This window comes from Thamnophis sirtalis, unplaced genomic scaffold, assembly GCF_051295495.1.
Source record: "Thamnophis sirtalis isolate CommonGarterSnake01/CBP01778 unplaced genomic scaffold, rThaSir2_p1.2 scaffold_2, whole genome shotgun sequence".
NCBI lineage: Eukaryota > Metazoa > Chordata > Lepidosauria > Squamata > Natricidae > Thamnophis > Thamnophis sirtalis.
This window is the reverse complement of record NW_028261382.1, coordinates 45,995,995-46,015,714: the sequence shown is the minus strand read 5'-3', so window position 1 is coordinate 46,015,714 and position 19,720 is coordinate 45,995,995. Positions and strand designations below refer to the sequence as shown.

The 19,720-nt window shown below is 46.4% G+C and overlaps 1 protein-coding gene across 1 annotated transcript; it reads left to right on the top strand.

Moving 5' to 3' along the window:
• Nucleotides 1-10,617: 10,617 nt before the first annotated feature.
• On the top strand, nt 10,618-19,494 carry NPAS4 (neuronal PAS domain protein 4). The gene is given in 9 exon segments (XM_087703719.1): nt 10,618-11,245; nt 11,566-11,717; nt 12,073-12,175; nt 13,294-13,543; nt 14,707-14,717; nt 14,720-14,815; nt 14,933-15,071; nt 15,741-17,086; nt 18,735-19,494. Coding segments are annotated over 9 exon segments (2,301 nt in total). The 5' UTR covers nt 10,618-11,070; the 3' UTR covers nt 18,764-19,494.
• The last annotated feature ends 226 nt before the right edge of the window (nt 19,495-19,720 follow it).

The following is a 19,720-nucleotide window of genomic DNA, read 5'->3' as shown; positions in this document are numbered from 1 at the left end:
TCCAGTCCCTGAGATGCTACCCAAAACCTGCCCATCCCCTTGGATGCTGTTGCTATGGAGATGTGATGCAGGCTGAGAGGAGGGAGGAGGGGAGGGAGGCCCTGATGACGCAAGAGCTCAGTTGCTTAGCGCCACTTGTTTTTCCCCTCTCTCCCAAGCCTTTTCTCCAATTTTGGCTGCAAAAGGGAGAATGAAGCTGCGTCAGCTCTCCTTCCTCCCAGATTTAAAGGGACAGAGATCCATTCAGGAGGAGTGGAAATGTGAGGCCTTTTTTCCCCCCTGAAAATTCAGCATCCAGACTGGGCATCCCGCCCTTCCAAACCTCCCTTCCCCATCCAATTCTAACCTCCTCGTGTTGTCTCCCAAAACGATTTTCCCTTGCCATCAAAGCAGCAGTTGGGCTGGCATTCAGCGTAGCTGTGGCCAGCCACTGCCACAATTCATTGCTGACTCGAAGGAGCTTATTCACGGCCTTGGGGAGCTAGGATGGAGGAGTAAAATGGTGAGATGAAATTGTTAATTTTTTTGCCTGAAAAGGATGGGACAAGGAGCCGACCATAACTCTGACATGGGAAAATGGAGGGGGAAGAGGAGGAAGGAAGGAAGGAAGGAAAGAAGGAAGGAAGGAAGGAAGGAAGGAAGGAAGAGAGGGAAAGAGGGAGAGAGAAAGAAGGAAGGAATGAAGGAGGAGGGAAGGAAGGAGAAGAAAGAAAAGGAGAAGAAGAAAAGAAGATGAGGGGGAGGAGGGGGAGAACATGACAAGAAAAGAGGAGGAGAAGGAAGAGGAGGAGGAGGAGGAGGAGGAGGAGGAGAAGAAGAAGAAGAAGAAGAAGAAGAAGAAGAAGAAGAAGAAGAAGAAGAAGAAGAAGAAGAAGAAGAAGAAGAAGAAGAAGAACTAATCCATTGCTATGTCCAGAGTCTAGGCTTTGAACAGCCCTGACGTAGGCTGCAGTTCAACAGGTGATGCCCTCTTTCTTCCAGTCAGGTGAACAGATGGAAGGGGTTGGATGAGGGCCCCATGAGTTTAATTCGAGAGAAATATCCAAGATTGTCCAGTCTTAAGAGTTGTGGACTTCAACTCCCAGAGGTTCCCCAGCTAGCATTCTGGGAATTGAAGCCCACAGATCTTCTTCCATGAGATATCTATTTTGTTTTTGACTCAACATCTGATGGATGGATGGATGGATGGATAGAAAGAAAGATAGATGGATAGATAGAGATAGATAGAAGATAAATAAGACAGATAGATACCCCCTCATTTGATAGATGGATGGAAATAGACAGATTGTGTGTGTGTGAGAGAGAGATGGATAGATAGATATCACCTTTGATAGATGAGTGGATGGCTGGGTAGGTAGGTAGGTAGGTAGGTAGATATAAATGAGATAAGAGAGACAGATGACCCTCCTTTGATGGATGGATGGAGATAGAACATACAAATTAGATAACTAATACAAATTAGATGATAGATGACAAGATGGATAGATATTGAGGGATGCATGAACCATGGAGGTATATAGAGATGGATAGATAGATATTGATAGGGATAGATAGACAGCCAGCCACAGACTGAGTGACTGGCCACAGGGAATCAGGATTTGTGGTTTGGAGGCTGTGTGTGCTGCAAACTGTGGCTTATTTAGCAAACCACAGTTATGCACGCCAAGACCGACTGCAATCCAGCTACATTCCCACCATGAAACTATGCCAAAATATTGTCCTCTGGGATTTGTAGTTTAGCCTGCTTCGGAAAACTACGGCACGGGGCTGTGAACCGTGGCTAGTCCGTGGCCGCGGGCCATTGTGGGTCGCTCCAAAGCCAACAACTGAACATAACCGTGTTTCTGTGTGTGTGTGTGTGTCGAATGGAAGACACTGGGACACAGGTACACAAATATCCATTTGGAGCCTGTCCTATTTGCTAAAAGAAGCAGAAGGACTGGATAAATTTGATGTTTTTTTTCCCCCAAATCTGCTCTCCATGCAGCATAAAAGCAAACGCATCAAGATTTGGGATCTTGGAATCTTGGAATCGGTGACCTACTCGGGGGGGGGGGGGGGAATCACAAGACTTCTATAACCAGGAAGCGATGGCAGCTTTTTGCCTAAACATCCCGGGCCACGGTTACAAAATCACCAGTCTTCAATGCATGAGTTTTTTTTCTTTTCTTTTTGTCGTCTTCTTTTTTTTTGGCGGGGGGGGGGGGGGAGAGTCCTAGCTAGGTAGAAAAGTAAAAATAGAGTGTGCTGAGTTATTAAAAGTAACAGATTAAAGGCAGGATCAGTGCGGGGGCTGTTTTATGTAACAAGGTGGCAACCCCGCCATTGGCGCGTTTTGGCCACCAAGCCCCTCCTCCGCTTCTCTCCCTGCCTTGCTTGTCAGATGTATTTCCTTCCCTCCCTCCCTCCCTCCTTTTTCCCCCCCTCGACTCGAGGCATGCGCAGACCGGTTCCTTCCTGCTGAAGCCCAGACCTTGCTAGAATTCATCCGGAGAGCTTTGCTCAGCTCAAAGGAGAGCAGAGTCGGAAGGGACTTTAGAAGGCTTCTAGTCCAACTCCTTGCTGAAGCAAGAGACCCCCACCCCACCCCTCGTAGCCACCTCGGACAAACTGCTCTTCTGTAAAACCAGAAGGGAAGGGAAGGATTCATCCTCCTTGCAGACAGCTAGTCATTTGCATCCTTTTTAGAAGGTCGTTGAGGCCACTTGGAGGTTTATTTGTGTCTTCTTTAAAGACATTTTGCTTCTCATCCAAGAAGCTTCTTCTGCTCTGATTGGATGGTGGGGAAGGGAAGGATTCATCCTCCTTGCAGACAGCTGGTCATTTGCATCCTTTTAGAGGGTTGTTGAGGCCACTTGGAGGTTTATTTGTGTCTTCTTTAAAGACCTTTCGCTTCTCCTCCAAGAAGCTTCTTCAGTTCTGGCTGGATGGTGGGGAAGGGAAGGATTGATCCTCCTTGCAGACAGCTGGTCATTTGCATCCTTTTTAGAGAGTCGTTGAGGCCACTTGGAGGTTTATCTCTGTCCTCAGGGTCACCTGAGTAGTGCAAATTGGTATAGAGCCTTCTTGGAAGGGCTGAAAGGACTGCGTTGTAGGCAGGAGATTGGTGGAGAAACAAAACAGCCACTTCACAAACACATAGCACAACATAAGACCCTGAGGACAGAGATAAACTTCCAAGTGGAAGCCCCTTTGGGACAACCATGACCTGGTTGACTAAGAATCTCCTCGTAGATATTTACCGGATATGAGATCCCCTGAAAAAAACAGACTTACGATCATTTTTCACACTTAACGATCATTGCAGCATCCCTGTAGCCACAGTGGCGCAGTGGTTAGAGTGCAGTACTGCAGGCTACTTCTGCTGCCTGCAATTTGGCAGTTCAAATCTCACCAGGCTCGAGGTTGACTCAGCCTTCAGAGGTTGGTAAAATGAGGACCCAGGCTGACTCTGTAAACCGCTTAGAGAGGGCTGTAAAGCACCGTGAAGCGGTATGTAAGTTTAAGTACTATTGCTATTGTTCCCTTTCTTCTTCCTTCCTTCCTTCCCTCCCTCCCTCCCTCCCTCCCTCCCTCCCTCCCTCCCTCCCTCCCTCCCTCCTGGTGGTTAGAATGCAGTATTGCAGGCTAACTCTGTCCACCGTCAGGAGTTCAATCCTGACCGGCTCAAGGTTGACTCAGCCTTCTGTCCTTCTGAGGTCGGTAAAATGAGGACCCAGATTGTTGGGGGCAAGAGGCTGGCTCTGTAAACTGTTTAGAGAAAACACTATGAAGCGGTATATAAGTGTAAGTGCTATTTCCTTCCTTCCTTCCCCCCTGGTGGTTAGAATGCAGTATTGCAAGCTAACACTGCTCACTGGCAGGAGTTCGATCCTGACCAGCTCAAGGTTGACTCACCCTTCCATCCTTACAAAGTCAGTAAAATGAGAAGCCAGATTGTTGGGGGGTGAGATGGCGACTCTATAAACTGCTTAGAGGGGTTTACTGTAAAGCACTGTGAAGCGGGATATAAGTCTTAAGTGCTTAATGCTGTCGTCACGTGATCAAAATTCACCCGACGGCCCTTTGCCGAACCAGCAGCGTCGCTGGGGAAGACGCATTGCCTTCGCCACCGTCTTGCCGACTTCACCACCCCAGCGATTTCCGCCGAATAGCCCTGTCCCCCACCCAAAAGTCATCGATAAAGGGAAGCGAAGCAACAGAGACCTCACTTAGCAACGGAGACGCCTGTGGGCGTAACTCGAGGACTCCCTGTCTAGCCCCCAGGCCCAAAGCTGGGGAAAGCCTTTGCTAAGACAAATCTTGACATTCCTCCAGGATTCCCTTTCTCAACATCACTGCACATCTCTGGTTTCTCCTTGAATGGGTATATACAGTATACGGTTTGCGGAAGATTTCTTTTCCCCGGGTTCGAACCCCTCCCTCTCGCCGAGTTATTTACGATCTCCCCTTATTGGGGAAAAAGTACAACCTGATTTGCAAATCCGCCCACTCGTTTTTTTTCCCCTTCTCTCTCTCCCCCGTCTTTCTCTGGCTGCCGGCTACACATCGTTGGCTGCCCCCACACGCTGCAGCAGAATGTTACAGGGACTGAATTACAAAGCACAGGCTGGGTGTGTGTGTGTGTGTGTGAGTTTGTAGATGTGTGTGTGTCTCTCTCTATACGCACTCGGAGTTGCTATATTTAGCCGGCCGTGGCTGTTTTTAGCTCCTTGATTCAGAACCTAAATTAGCAGAAAAGAGGGGGAGAACATTCAACTCAACTTTTTGGCAAAGGGATGGATTTGATGAACCGAAAAAGGGAGAATTTGGTCAGTACTGTACCAGGGAAACAAACCCTTCTGTAGGCATCAGTTGGCCCCCCTCCCCAAAAGTTTATATCTCCCTCCACCCCCCCCTTTCTAAACCCTTCTCCCCCCCCCTCCTCACCCAATCCCACCCAGTATTGCCACACAGTGATTCACAGTCACAATGCGAAAAATGATTCACCTTCCCCCAATCAACGCTCAGCTGGGAGTTGATCTGCCTTTTCGATCTGCCACCATCTTCGGTCAAATCGATCCGTATAGAGTTGGAAGGGACCCTGGAGGTCTTCTAGTCCAGCCCCATGCTTCAGCAGGGGACGCCGTTCGCACGGAGGCTCTCCTTTCGTGAGCCCATGTACACAGGCTCCCTTCACACCCCATTGTAGTTGCATTCCCATGCTTTGTCCGATCCAATAATAGATTGTTTTCGGCTTGCGCCACAATGGAGCAACAAATTTCGGTGTCTGAGCCAGGCTGTTGTGAAGCTTTCACCCCATCGTAACTGCCTTCCCTGCCGTCGTCGTTCGGCGAATCACGGCAGTTGTGACGCGGTGGTCTTTAGTGAATCTGGCTGGCCAAACGTGACCCCGGGAAGACTGCAACCGTCATAAATATGAGTCAGTGGCCAAGCATCAGAATTCTGATCATGCGAGCCATGGGGATGCGGTCATGGTTTTTATGAAAAATGGTTGTAAGTCACTTTTTTCCCAGGGCTGTTCTAACTTTGGACGGTCACTAAATGGATTAACATTTAGGGTTGAGAGAGAGAGAGAGAGACTGGAACCCAAGTCACCCAGCTGACTTTCATGGCTGAGGTGGGACTAGAACTCACCGTCTCCTGGTGATCGGCATAGCTGGTTTTCATGCTAAAGGAGGTCTAGAATTCACTGTCGCCTGGTGATTGGCCCACCCACCCAGCTTTCATGACTAAGACGAAACTAGAGCTCCCTGTCTCCTGGTGATCAGCCCAAAGTCACCTAGGTAGCTTTCATGCCTAAGGAGGGACTAGAACTCACCCTCACCTGATGATTGGCCCAGCTAGCTTTCATGCTAAAGAGGGACTAGAATTGTGGGGATTGGTCCAAAATCACCCAGCCAGCTTTCGTGACTAAGACGAAACTAGAACTTTCCGTCTCCTGGTGATTGGCCCAAAATCACCTCGTTGGCTTTCATGTCTAAGGAGGGACTAGGACTCACCAGGCGCCGGTTTCTAGGCCGGTTCCTTTATCCACTATTGAATTCTCTCCTTTAATTCCAACTAGCGTAGCCAACTGGGAATTCTGGGAACTGAACTCTGACCCACATCTGGAGAGCTACCTAGTTGGGGAAATCAAGCTGAAATGATTGTTGCATGCCTGATTCTCTGAGCTTAGGGAATTTCCTGCAGATGTTTTATTCCCAGACTAGGCAACGTTACCAGTGTGAGTAGGGACAGGAGTGTTGATTGCTTGTTCATAGAAAGTAGCTGGTCCTGCCAGTCTCAATTCTACCTTCCTTGATATTTAATTCCTCAGCATGGCTGGCTGAGGTATTCTGGGAGTTGAAGTCCACAGGTTTTAAAGTCGCCATGTTTGACTGGCTGAGGAATTCTGGGAGTTGAAGTCCACAGGTCTTAAAGTTGCCATGTTTGATTGGCTGAGGAATTCTGGGAGTTGAAGTCCACAGGTTTTAAAGTCGCCATGTTTTATTGGCTAAGGAATTCTGGGAGTTGAAGTGCACAAGTCTTAAAGTCGCCATGTTTGACTGGCTGAGGAATTCTGGGAGTTGAAGTGCACAAGTCTTAAAGTCGCCATGTTTGACTGGCTGAGGAATTCTGGGAGTTGAAGTCCACAGGTTTTAAAGTCGCCATGTTTTATTGGCTAAGGAATTCTGGGAGTTGAAGTCCACAGGTCTTAAAGTTGCCATGTTTGATTGGCTGAGGAATTCTGGGAGTTGAAGTCCACAGGTCTTAAAGTTGCCATGTTTGGCTGGCTGAGGAATTCTGGGAGTTGAAGGTTGGAGACCCCTGCTCTACAATATTGTGTAGTCTGATGGTACAGGTAGTCCTCAACTTACAACAGTTCATTTAGTGACTGTCCAAAGTTACACTGAAAAATGTGATTTAGGACTCTTTTTCACAGTTACGACCTTTGCAGCATCCCCACAATCATGTGATCGAACATCCAGATGTTTGGTCAATGACCCATGGTCACATGATCCCCTTTTGCAATCTTTTGATGGACAGGAAGCCAGATTCACTTAACAACCATGTCACTAACTTATCAACCTTAACCATGGTGGCAAGAGAGGTTGTAAAATGGGGCAAAACTCATTTAGCAAACGGTTTGCTGAACCACGAAAAATTTTGAGCTCAAGTGTGGTCGTAAATCAGGGACAACCTGTACAAGAGAAAAATCAAAATCTCAAAGCAAGTTTAGCTGTTACTCTCATCAGGAATAAGTCCAGGTACTTTTATCTGCAGTTGCAGTGATTTGCCACGGACTACTCCCGGCATATATATTTTTTAAATTTCTCAGTCTAGCCTGTAGCTCTGAAATCTCCTGGTGGCCTTCCATCCATATCCTAAGCCGGCTACCACCTATTTAAGCTTGTAGCCCAGGCAATGTCAGCCGAATACTGCCACCTGCTGGTGCGTAAGAGGATTTTGTAAGGTTCTACAAATCAAATGCCGCTCCTAATGACTTTGTGGCTCCGTCCATGCGAGTTTCTTGGCGAGGTTGAAGTAGTGATGCGCTCCCTCCCCCTTCGCAACATCCTTGAACTTCCTTATAGTCCCCACATCAAGTCTGACCTTGCTAGAGATCAGCCCAAGTTGACAAGGCTCCGCATGGCTTGACAGAACATTAGACCAGTGTTTTTCAACCTTGGCAACTTGAAGATGTCCGGACTTCAACTCCCAGAATTCCCCAGCCAGCGAATGCTGGCTGGGGAATTCTGGGAGTTGAAGTCCGGACATCTTCAAGTTGCCAAGGTTGAAAAACACTGCATTAGACAATGTTTCCATGAGTTTTTGCAAGGTTTCCATTCTAAAATTCCCTAGAACATAGAATGTAAACATACATAGAACACAGAATCTTGCAGAGGTGAAATATCCACATGCCCGGGTCATCCAACCGGATCTGCAGCTTGGAATTTGCAAATTTACATGTCTGCCCTTCCTTACGCCTGGAATTGTTGTCAGCTCAGAAAGACAACCTTAGAGTCAAATGGAACTTTTTAGGAATGGCTGTTCCTGGATCAGTCAGTTGCATAAACAGTCTGTCTGCATTGCAGAAGAGTGATAATTGTGTAACTGTCAAGTTGTTCTCCTTGGAAAATCAACACATAACTAACTGGAGGTGTTACAGTATGGCCTGATGGGAAGAGGGAAGGGAAGGGATAGTAGAAAGGAGGGGGAAAAGGAAGGGAGGGGAAGGGAGAAAGGAAAGGACGGGAAAGGAAAGGAAAGGAATGGAAAAATGAAAGAAGGAAGAAAGTGAAGGAAGGAAAAAAGAAAAGAGGGAGGGAGGGAAGAAAGAGGGAGGGAGGATGCAAGCACTGAAGAAGGAAAAGGATTTGGGATGGTGAAGAAAAGGGGAGGATGGGAGAAGGAAATGGAAGGAGGAGGGAGGGAAGGAAGAAGGGAGGGAGGGAGGAAGGAAGGAAAGGGATGAGGGAGGGAGGGAGGAAGAAAAGCAGGGGAGGGAAGGGAAGGAGGAGGGAAGGAAGGAAGAATGGAAGGAAAGGAAGAGGGAAGGGAGGGATGAAGGAAGGAAGGAAAGGGATGAGGGAGGACAGAAAAGGAAGGAGGAAAGGGAAGGAAGGAAAGAAGGAAGAGGAAAGGGAGGGACGAAGGAAGGAAGGAGACATGCTTAAAGCAAACACAATATTCCTTAAGACAGGACCTTGCATAGTTTTGGGGGACAGTTTCTAACTTCCTCTCTCCATCCTGGGGTGCCTCCTCCTTTCTGGCACCTTCCAAAACAAGGGCAGCACCACAAAGAGCCAGCCGCCTCCCACCCCATCTCAGCTTTTTCACGCCTTATATGGAACGAGAGATTTATGCTAAAAGCCGAGCTAATTAATGTAGGTTATCTCTGCAAAGGGAGAAAGTGGTGGGGGGGGGGGGGAGGAAGTAAAGAAAGGAAGAAAACGAAGAAGAATAAGAATCACCCCAAATGGGAGATAGAATGCTGTCACTTTTCATGGTTGCTTAGCAACCGCAGAGCTCAAAAAGAACCTTTCCTTTCTCTCTTTTTTTGCAGCGTCTATTTTTGGCTTTCACAGAAGAGAATGTTATTTAAGGCCTGGCTTGTTTATTTACTGGGAAGTTTAAAAGAAAACCAGAATAGACTCACCCTTTTTGTTTTTGGGGGGCGAGAAGGGAAAATTCCTGGACAGAAATCCTAAAGAAAGATATACTTAGAGCATTTTATGGGACTAAATGGGAGAGAGAGAGCAAATTGTTCAGAAAAGTTTAAAAAACCACAATAATTTTGGAAAAAAGGGGAAAAGAACAGATTTACCCTCCTGGATAGCCTTTACTAGTAAATATTTCTTTCTTTTTGAGACCGCATCAAGGACAGCTTCTTTAAACTACAAAGCTGACCTTACTATTAGGGCAAAATAAACAATCACATATCCCCCCTAAAATAAATAGTAGCAGGGAGGGAGGTAGATAGGCAGGCAGACAGACAGACAGACAGACAGACAGACAGATAGATAAATATGATAGAGATGATAGATTGATAGATAGATAGATGATAGATAGATAGATAGATAGATAGATAGATAGATAGATAAATAGATAAATAGATAAATAGATAAATAGATAAATAGATGATAGATAGATGACTGACAGATGATAGATAGATAGATAGATAGATAGATAGATAGATAGATAGATAGATAGACAGACAGACAGATAGATAGATAGATACCAATAGAGAGAGAGAGAGAGATAGACAGACAGACAGACAGACAGACAGATACCAGTAAATAGACAGATGATAGAGATATATGATAGATAGTTTGATGGATGAAGGGATGATAGATAGATAGATAGATAGATAGATAGATAGATAGATAGATAGAGACAGACAGACAGACAGACAGACAGACAGACAGACAGACACAGACAGATAGATAGTTGATAGATGGAGAGAGAGAGGATGGATAATATAGATAGATAGATAGATGGATAGATAGATAGATAAATAGATAGATAGATAGATAGATGTAAATAGACAGATGATAGATATATGATAGATATTTGGATGGATGAATGGATGATAGATACATGATAGATAGATAACGATAGATAGATGCCGATAGATAGATAGATAGATAGATAGATAGATAGATAGATAGATAGATGATAGATAGATAGATAGATGATAGATAAATGATGAGAGAGATGATATATGATAGCTAGCTAGCTAGCTAGATGGATGGGTAGGTAGGTAGATAGGGAGATGAGAGAGAGAGATGATATATGATAGATAGATAGATAGATAGATAGATGATAGATAGATATAGATATATAGACACATACATCATTCTGAATTGATTTTTCACACAGTTCAGGCCTGTAACCCTGCAATTTGAACGTTCCCTTTTCCTCTAGCATTTGGGTTTTAAGAGCAAGAGTGAAGAAATATGGAATCAACCAGACCCATTTTACTTTGGTCCTGACAAAAATCGAGGAAAAGATTGCGAAGGAAGGAAAGAAAAAGAGGAAAGAATAACACCCAAGCAAAAAGATCAGCTACATAGCTTTGAGTAAGAGACGCGAAAGAGAGAAGAAAAGAAAGGAAGGAAAGAAGGATGGATTTGAGAAAGAACAAGCCTTTTTTTAGAAGAAGGGAGATGTTAGTGCCAGTTCTAAATTTCTGGGACTGGGAGAGAGGGAAACAGTCAGGCACGCAGAGCAGTGATTCCGACACTCAAGACTCTGTTTCGTCTCCTAATTCGGTGCAGTGTTTCCTTGGTTTCCTCCTCCAGCCTCCCCCCCTTCCTCACCACGTCATTTAGGAGCTAGTGACGTAGGGTTCCCCCAAGCCCATGGAAGCAGGGGGGGGAGGGGGGAGCGCTGGCTCTGCAACCCTCTCCCTCCATTGATCTGAACAACTCCTCCCGCCCCGTTCTCCTTAATATGCCAGTGCCCACACTTTCAACCGCCTATAAAAGATGGAAAGCAAGCATCTTCGACAGATCCACAGGCAGGCATCAGAGAGAGAAAGAGACGGAAGGCGGCTGAGCTGCACGGATCTTCTTCCCAGCCGAGATGTACCGGTCCACGAAAGGAGCCTCCAAGGCACGGCGGGATCAAATCAACGCGGAGATTAGGCATCTCAAGGACCTGTTGCCCATTGCCGAAGGAGATAAACTCCGGCTCTCTTATCTGCATATCATGTCGCTGGCTTGCATCTATACTCGGAAATCCATCTTCTTCTCCAAAGGTAGGCTTGGAAGACCTCCGAAGGGCTTGGCGGGATCTAAGAGAGCGGGGCGAGGGGGTTGAGTTCTGAAGTTGGGCGAGGGGCTGCCTTCCTGAAGCGCCTTTCCTGGGGAACTCAACAGGTCCCTCTCCGTGGTGCTGAAACGGCCAGTGGAGGCTGCACTGGGACGCTGTCCGTGGTGCTGAAACAGCCCCCCCATAAGACTTTACTTGCAGTAGCCGCTGTCCATGGTGCTGAAACCCCTTACCGTTCCTGTCCCTCAACTTTTTAAAATAATAATGGTCAAAATCATGAAACTAACCTGTCCTGTTTCTCAACAGGTGCAACTCTAGAAGGCTTGGAGAGCATGCTCTCTTCCCAGGACTTAGATGACTTCATGCAGACCCTTCCCGGCTTCCTTTTGGCATTCACGGGCGAAGGCAAACTCATCTATGTGTCGGAGAGCGTGGCTGAGCACTTGGGCCATTCTATGGTACGTACCGGCAAACTTGTAAAGAGGGGAGAGTCCATACCTTTACTGTAAAATAGGGGAAGTGATAGCACTCCTATGAATTACCTTGGGTTTAACAGCAGGCTAACCTTGTGTTTCATTGAAGCCATTGCTTTTCAGTTTCTCCATGGCTGGGACTTATTAAATTAGTCCTATAGTCTCCAGTTTGTCCATAACATTGATAGCTCTGAAGAGATTATTTTCTCAATGGGAGTCAACGTATTTGTGAATGTCGGTTGACTTTGGAGATCCTATGTGAAGCTAAGATTTCTGATGACTCGATGACTAAGAGGGGAGTTTCATTTCACAACTGTTCTCATCCCACTTATGCCTGCAGGTGGATTTAGTGGCCCAAGGAGACAGCATCTACGACATCATTGACCCGGCCGATCATATTGTGATGAAGACTCAGTTGGCGTTGCCTTCTCCCTTAAGCACCGGTAGGTGTTTCTTTGTGGGGAATGAGTGTCGTGCAGGAGAGATGGGAAGCAATTAGACACGGGGATGGGAAAGGAACCTGAATTAGCATGACGGCTATTTCAAAGTTGACAGGTTGCATGTTAGAACAGAACAATGCCTCATTGAGAAGTTAATTCAAGGGAGAACGTACGAAAGCTCAGCTTTTATCAGAAAAACTCACATTCGGCAGCCGATAAGATTATGAAATGTGGCCTCCCATTAGTAGGGAGAAAAAGCAGCATGGCCTTTCTGAAGAACAACGAGCATTAAGGGCAGTGTTTGTCAACCGTAGTTTTTAATTTAATTTTTATTTCGTTTGTCCAACGTTCAAGATAGCAGGCATAAGTATGAACATGGAGATAAACAAAGGAAATGAATACAAATAAATGGGGACGGTCGGACAGGGATGGAAGGCACGCTGGTGCACTTATGCACATCCCCTTAGAGACCTCTTAGGAATGGGGTGATGTAGACAGTTTTGAGGTTGAAGCTATGGGGGGTTTGAGGATGTAACAACGGAGTCAGGTAGAGCATTCCAGGCGTTGACCACTCTGTTGCTGAAGTCGTATTTTCTGCAGTCGAGTTTGGAGCGGTTTACCTTGAGTTTGTATCAATTGTTTGCCCGAGTATTATTGCAGTTGAAGCTGAAGTAGTCATTGACAGGTAGGACGTTGTAGCAGACAATTTTGTGTACTACGCTTAGGTCAGAACGTAGGCGGTGCCATCCCTGGTTGTCCCAAGTCCAAAATTTCTGGCGGTGTAAGGGATTCTATTCTGAGCAGAGGAGTGGAGGACTCTTAGTTGTTTGAAGATGTGTGGCCTTCAACTCCCAGGTCTACAAATCTTGAATTGGCCAAGATTGAAAACTTGATTCTAAGGATGGAGTTTCCAATCAGATGAAATTCAATCCATTCTGTGTTTAAGAAATTGATTTAGAAATACATCACATGCAGGGGAAATAATATGATTTGCCAAGTCCTGGAGAGTGGAACAGATCTTTCTGCTAGAGATTGGCTCATCAATATGATTCAATGTATTATGGCTTTTCTGGTCTCTCAATCTCACTCTTCTTTTTCTTCTGTCCCTCTAACCAAAACAGAACGTCTCTTCCGTTGCCACTTCAACACTTCCAAGACAATTCGGCGTCAAAGTGCAGGAAATAAGCTGATTCTGATTCGTGGTCACTTCCACCAACCCCCTCCGGGCTCTTATTGGTCCACCAATCCTATCTTCACGGCCTTCTGCACTCCTCTAGATCCGAAGCCCAGAATGGGTCAAAATGCGTTCTTCCTGTCCGCTTTTGAGAGTCGCCACACGAAAGACTTGGCCATCATGGATATCTCTGAAAGGTAAGAGGCCTTATGGAAAAAGGTGAAAGGTTAGGATTAATCTAGAAGAGGGGTGTCTCCAGACTTGGTGATTTTAAGACAGGTGGACTTCAACTCCCAGAATTCCCCAGCCAGCATTTGGCAACTTTAAGACGGGTGGACTTCAACTCCCAGAATTCCGCAGCCAGCCATGACGGATGAAGAATTCTGGGAGTTGAAGTCCATAAATCTTAAAAATAGTTCGTGTTTAGAGACCTCACATGCAGTGGGTGTCACACATTGTTGGATGTGACCGCATATTTTGAGTGACAGGGAGCCGCAGCAGAGGGTTGAAAGAGCCAGATGTGGCTCCAGAGCCGCAAGAGAAGAAAATTAAGGAAAGACTGAGAAAGACTTTGGTGGGCTAGTTAAGCATGGAGCATCTTCCACCCACCAGAGGGAGAAGCAGGGCATCGAATAACCAGCATTGATGCAACAGCATGCATAAAAATCCTGCTGTATTATTTTTCATGACAATTTCTTATTCTATTTTTTTTTAAAGTATTGGAGTTTTTCTAGGGTGGATACTTTTTTTCCGAGTGAGAAATGTGAGAACTCAGGGAGGCCACAGAAGGTTGAGACTTCTCTTCTGTCTAGTGCGGCTCCGGAGCCGCATGTGGCTCTTTCATCCCTCTGCTGCAGTTCTCCGTCACTCAAAACATGCGGTCACAACCGCCAATGTGTGACACCCGCCGGCATGCGATTTATTGAGCTTTATGACCCCCGGTAGGCCAAGCATGGATAAATCCCAAAAAAGTTTCAGAAGAAAACAGAACAGTTTTAATTCAACGACATATGCTAGTTTTGTTGGCCACTCAGGAAATAAGTCTTTTCTGTGGGGAACGAGTCCAAATGACTCTTTGAGTGTTTTAAGGTTTCCTACTTCTGGCCTAGTGTTTCTCAACCTTGCCAACTTGAAGATGGGTGGAATTGAGTTGCGGGCCAGGGAATTCTGGGAGTTGAAGTTCGCCCATCTTCCAAGCAGCCAAGGCTGAGAAACCCTGCTCCAGAAAATTTAAAGAGGCTCAAAACAAATCAGGAAGGAACACTTCAAAAGTCTTGGGAGCAAAATTGAAAATCTTTGTGGGGGAGGGGACTATGGTGGCTGCAATGCCCTGATCTCTTATTTTCTCTTTGTATTCTAGCGTAATCTTCCATCTGGCTTTGAGAAAACCGAACTCTTCTGCAAATCATGGTACGGCTTGATCCATCCAGAAGATCTGAGCCACGCTTCGGCGCAGCATTACCGACTGTGTGAGTTTCTTAGCCTTGGCGTTTCATCCACCCTTTTGGGGAAGCTACAGCAGATGGGCGAAGCGGTTTTGGGGGTGACCAAGTCCCTCATTTCCTTTTTCCTACTTGTTACTCCAGTGGGGGACCAGAGCAACGCGCAAGCCGAAATGGTGATCCGGCTACAAGCGAAAGATGGCGTCAGCTGGATATGGGTCTACTCCCTGCTTCGCTTGGAGAACGCGGAGATCCCCATCGTTTCTCACAACTACGTCATCAGGTAACTGCTGTGAACTCTCTCTGGGGTGGGCGGGCTTGAGATATGCGTTAGTTCTTTGTAACACTGCGAAGTGGGAGGGAGGGACGGACTCAGAATTCACCCGGCTGGGCTTCATGCCGAAGGCAGGACTACAACTCACCACCTCCTGGTGATTGGCCCAAAGTCACCTGGCTGGCTTTCATGCCTAAGGTGGGACTAAAACTCCCTGTCTCCTGGTGATTGGCCCAAAGTCACCTGGCTAGCTTTCATGCCTAAGGTGGGACTAGAACTCCCTGTCTCCTGGTGATTGGCCCAAAGTCACCTGGCTGGCTTTCATGCCTAAGGTGGGACTAGAACTCCCTGTCTCCTGGTGATTGGCCCAAAGTCACCTGGCTGGCTTTCATGCCTAAGGTGGGACTAGAACTCCCTGTCTCCTGGTGATTGGCCCAAAGTCACCTGGCTGGCTTTCATGCCTAAGGTGGGACTAGAACTCCCTGTCTCCTGGTGATTGGCCCAAAGTCACCTGGCTAGCTTTCATGCCTAAGGCAGAACTGCACAAATTTCGCACTTAGCAAAATCGATAGCGGTCGTAAATTGAGGACTACCTGTATTTGATTTCTGGCTATCTTGGTGATGAGAAGTCTCCCCAGAACCTCCTTCTTACTTTCCCATTTTCCTTTCTCTCTGTAGCGATTCTGAAGCCTGGTGCCTGAAACAGCAACTCTCGGCCGAAGGATCTCAAGGCCCATACGCTCTTGAAAGCACCACCACCTTCTTGGAAAGTCTTCTATCTCCTGGGCAGCTGTCCAGCCCCGATCAAGTCTTCACGCCCGCGGCCGGCACGCCCACCACCACTCTCCTGGCCTCGGCCTTCGATTTCAGCACCGCCGGGGTCCCCGAAGGCCCCTCGACGTTCAGCAAGCCTCCGGAAGGGCTGCCCGAAGAGACGATGGACCCTGGCAATATCTCCTCCATTGAGGACGCCCCGCCAGGTTCCTCCCTCAGCCTGCTGGTCAAAGAACCAGGCTTCGGGTACGTCATCCTCCCGCAAGGAGGTTACGGACAGGCGTTTGCAAGCGAGAAGCCCGGCGGCAAACCCAAGTCCAAAGATTTGGTCTGCACGCCTCCTTACACCCCACACCAGAGTTCACCTTTCCTTTTTGGAACTCCGGAGCTTTACGGAGCCCAGGGCGCAGGCGGTTCTGCGGCCCTGCCTCTGGCGACGGCTTCCAGCACCAACTCCCCCGCTGCCCTCGCCGCCGTGACTGAGCTGTTCTATGCCCAAGAACCCTGCAATGTTCTCTATGAGAAACTCCCCCCGACGCCGGACAGCCCCGGTAAAGGGGGCTGCGCTGTCATGAGCTTGCCGGAGATCCGAGGTCCCCTCTATGTTGACGTGCCTATGGTACCCGAAGGGATCTTGACTCCGGAGGCCTCGCCCATCAAGCAAACGTTCTTCCAATATTCCGAGAAGGAGAAGAACGAGATTGAACTGCTGGCTCAGCAGATCTGCAGCCTGGCCGAGACGTTCGGCTCCGCTGCTTCCCAAGAGCTTGCCGAGAATGACCCGGAAGGTTTCCGAGAGGACCCGCCATGCTCCGGCCCTGAACTCTCTCCCGCGCCGCAACCTTGCCCGGAATTCCAACTGCCCAAAACCTGGAGGAGCGTCGACTTCTCTCTCTTGACCTGCCTGGAGGATGACCTCCTGGACGACAGCGCTCTCGAGGCCCTCCTGCAAGACCTGTCATCCTTTCTGTTTGAGAAAGACGGGGCAGGGACGAGGTGCCCTCGCCACCAGTTCTGCGGTGGCGACGTCAGTAGTAGTCCACTTGGCTTGGACACCGAAGATAGTCGTAGCCCAGGATGCTTTGCTCCCTCGCCAAGGATGGACTTAGCTCCAGAACAGCCGCCGTGTTTTCTGGAAGACCTGACCTCCTTCGAAACAGCCTTTGAGACACGTGCCTCAAACTCCCCCTGTGAGGGGTTAGACGAGTTGTATCAACTCCAGAGCCAAAGGCCGAAAGGCTTCCAGGAAGGTAAGCCGGATGTTGGGGGACGGGCAGAGGATTTGGGGAAGGGGTGGCAGGGGAGCAAGAGTAAGGGGAGTGGGCCCCAAAGGTGCTTTTTCAAAAGGCAGTTGGAGTTTCTTGGTTCTTTCTTTCTTTCTTTCTTTCTTTCTTTCTTTCTTTCTTTCTTTCTTCCTTCCTTCCTTCCTTCCTTCCTTCCTTCCTTCCTTCTTCCTTCCTCCCTCCCTTTCTTCCTTCCTTCCTTTCTTTCTTTCTTCCTTTCCTTCCTTCCTTTTTTCCTTCCTTCCTTTTTTCTTTCCTTCCCTTCCTTTCTTTCCTTCCTTTCCTTCTCTCTTTCCTTCTTTCCCTCCTTCTTCCCTTCTTTCTTTCATTCTTTCCTTCCTTTTTCCTTCCCTCCTTTTCTTTTCTTTTTTCTTTCTTTCCTTCTTCCCTCTTTTTATTTCCTTCCTTGCCTCCTCTTTTTTCTTTCTTTCTTTCTTTCCCTTCTTCTTTCTTTTCTTTCTTTTTCTTTTTCTTCTTTCATCTTCTATTTTACTTCCTTCTTTCCTCCCTTTCTTTTCTTTCTTCCTTTCCTCCCTTCTTCCCTTTCCTTTTTATTCCTTCCTTCCTTTCTCTCTTCCTTTCATTCTTTCTTATCTTCCTTCCTTTTCTGAGTCCCCTTCGGGGAAAAGGGCGGCATATAAATGTAATCAATCAATCAATCAATCAATCAATCAATCAATCAATTCTTCCTTTCCTTCCTTTCCTTCCTTCTCTTTTTTTCTCTTCTTTCCTTCTCTCTCTTTCCTTCTTTTTCTTCCTTCTTTTCTTTTTCTTTTTGACAAAGTTTTGCCTCTCATCCAAGAGAACCGAAGAAGCTTCTAGGATAAGAAGCGAAACGTTTTCTAAGAAAAAAAAAAACTAGGAACACCACTTGTCTTTTGGAAAAGCATCTTTTTGGAGGGAATTTTTAAAAAATTTTAATTGAACACAAACACAAAAAAAGAATCATCCTTCGTTACATCTTGTAGAAAGTGTGTTGATTGGTTACAGATAACTTTCGTGCCTTTCTTCCACAATCATTACTTATAGTTCATATTAGATTATACACTTTAAATCAAAAATCTTTGTATATCTTACTATCAATGTACCACAATTCTCATTTGACTACAATTATTTGAACATGCTTTTACCTCAAATCATTCATACTTAAAGACACAACCACATAATGGCATTCATTAGCTATTTCAAAAAACCCTCCAATAACATTACACCTTGATAGCATCTTTTAAGTAGAAGTCAGTTAATGAAGTTTCTAAGCCTTTAGGACATAATCTTCATAGAAAAGAGGAAGGAATGTCAGAATTGGGACCAGAAGGGGTTGCATTGGCAACATATCTAAAGAAAAGCTTTTAAAATATAAACCTTAACTCCCAGGATTTCCCCAGCCGGCATGTTTTTAAACTTTGTGGGTTTCAAACTCCTAGAATTCCTCTCTGCCGGCTGGGAAAGAAATCCTGAAAAAAGCCAATCTCAGATTTAGGAGCAAGTTTCTAGTCCTTAAATTGGGGAGCAGGCAGCAGGAAGCACGTGATTGAGTTGGAAGCTTGGGAAAGTGAGTTTTCCATCCACTGACTGATCGATCTCTCTCTCTCCTTTTCTTGTCTCCTCTTTTTAGATGGAAGCGAACACGATTCTTCATTTTGAAATAAGTCTGTGACTTACTTCTCCACGTATGGCATATTGTCATATCTTTAAGAAGCTACATCCACCAAGAAACCCACCCCCCCCAACCCTCCGGAAGTATCCTGCGGATTAAAAAAAAAACCAACCATCCTGCACCCAACAGTTTTCGTTGGAGAGTTTCAGCAGGAAAAGACTATACTTTTTTTTATTTAAAAAAAAAAGAAAAGCAAAGAGAAAAAACAAAAACCACAGATCTTGATTCTGAGATTTCGGTGTGAGACTAGTTACTCAGAGCTAAGGGAAAGGACTGTTGTAAGTGGATTCACACATGTTATATCGTATTCACTCGTAGTGAGTAAAACCTCTATGTAATTTACTAAGAAATACCAGAGAGGGGCCTTTGGGCCGAACGGCTCCTAAATCACGATTTAATGCCAAGTTGGAGCAAAACTTTTGCACTGTTTGGGGATTTCTCTCCCCCCCCCCCAAAAAAAATTCCGGTCACTTAATCTTTCGTCCCTGCTCCCTCGAGTAAAGAATGTGTAGGTGGTACGAATACCTACTATAGTAAGGGCCAATGGCTGGTAATGCAATAATTGACTTTATTGCCTTGCTGATCTTGCATTGTGTATTTCTGTTTGTACAGAAACTTCAAAGTTTGGGATACCTGTTTCCAATTCAATTCCTCCCCTCCTCTTTTAAAAAATTCACTTTGTGATGGTTATTTAAGTATTAGCAGGATCCTCTAAGTCTAAGAAGTATATAATTTGAGCTCCTAAGACAGTGATTCCCAAACTTGGCAACTTTAAGACTTGTGGACTTCAACTCTCAGAATTCTCCAGCCAGCAGAGCTGGCTGGAGAATTCTGGGAGTTGAAGTCCACAAGTCTTAAAGTTGCCAAGTTTGGGAATCACTATCCTAAGGCTTCCTGTGGCTCCCAAAAGCTTTGGCAATTCCTTGTTTTTTAACACAACAGGG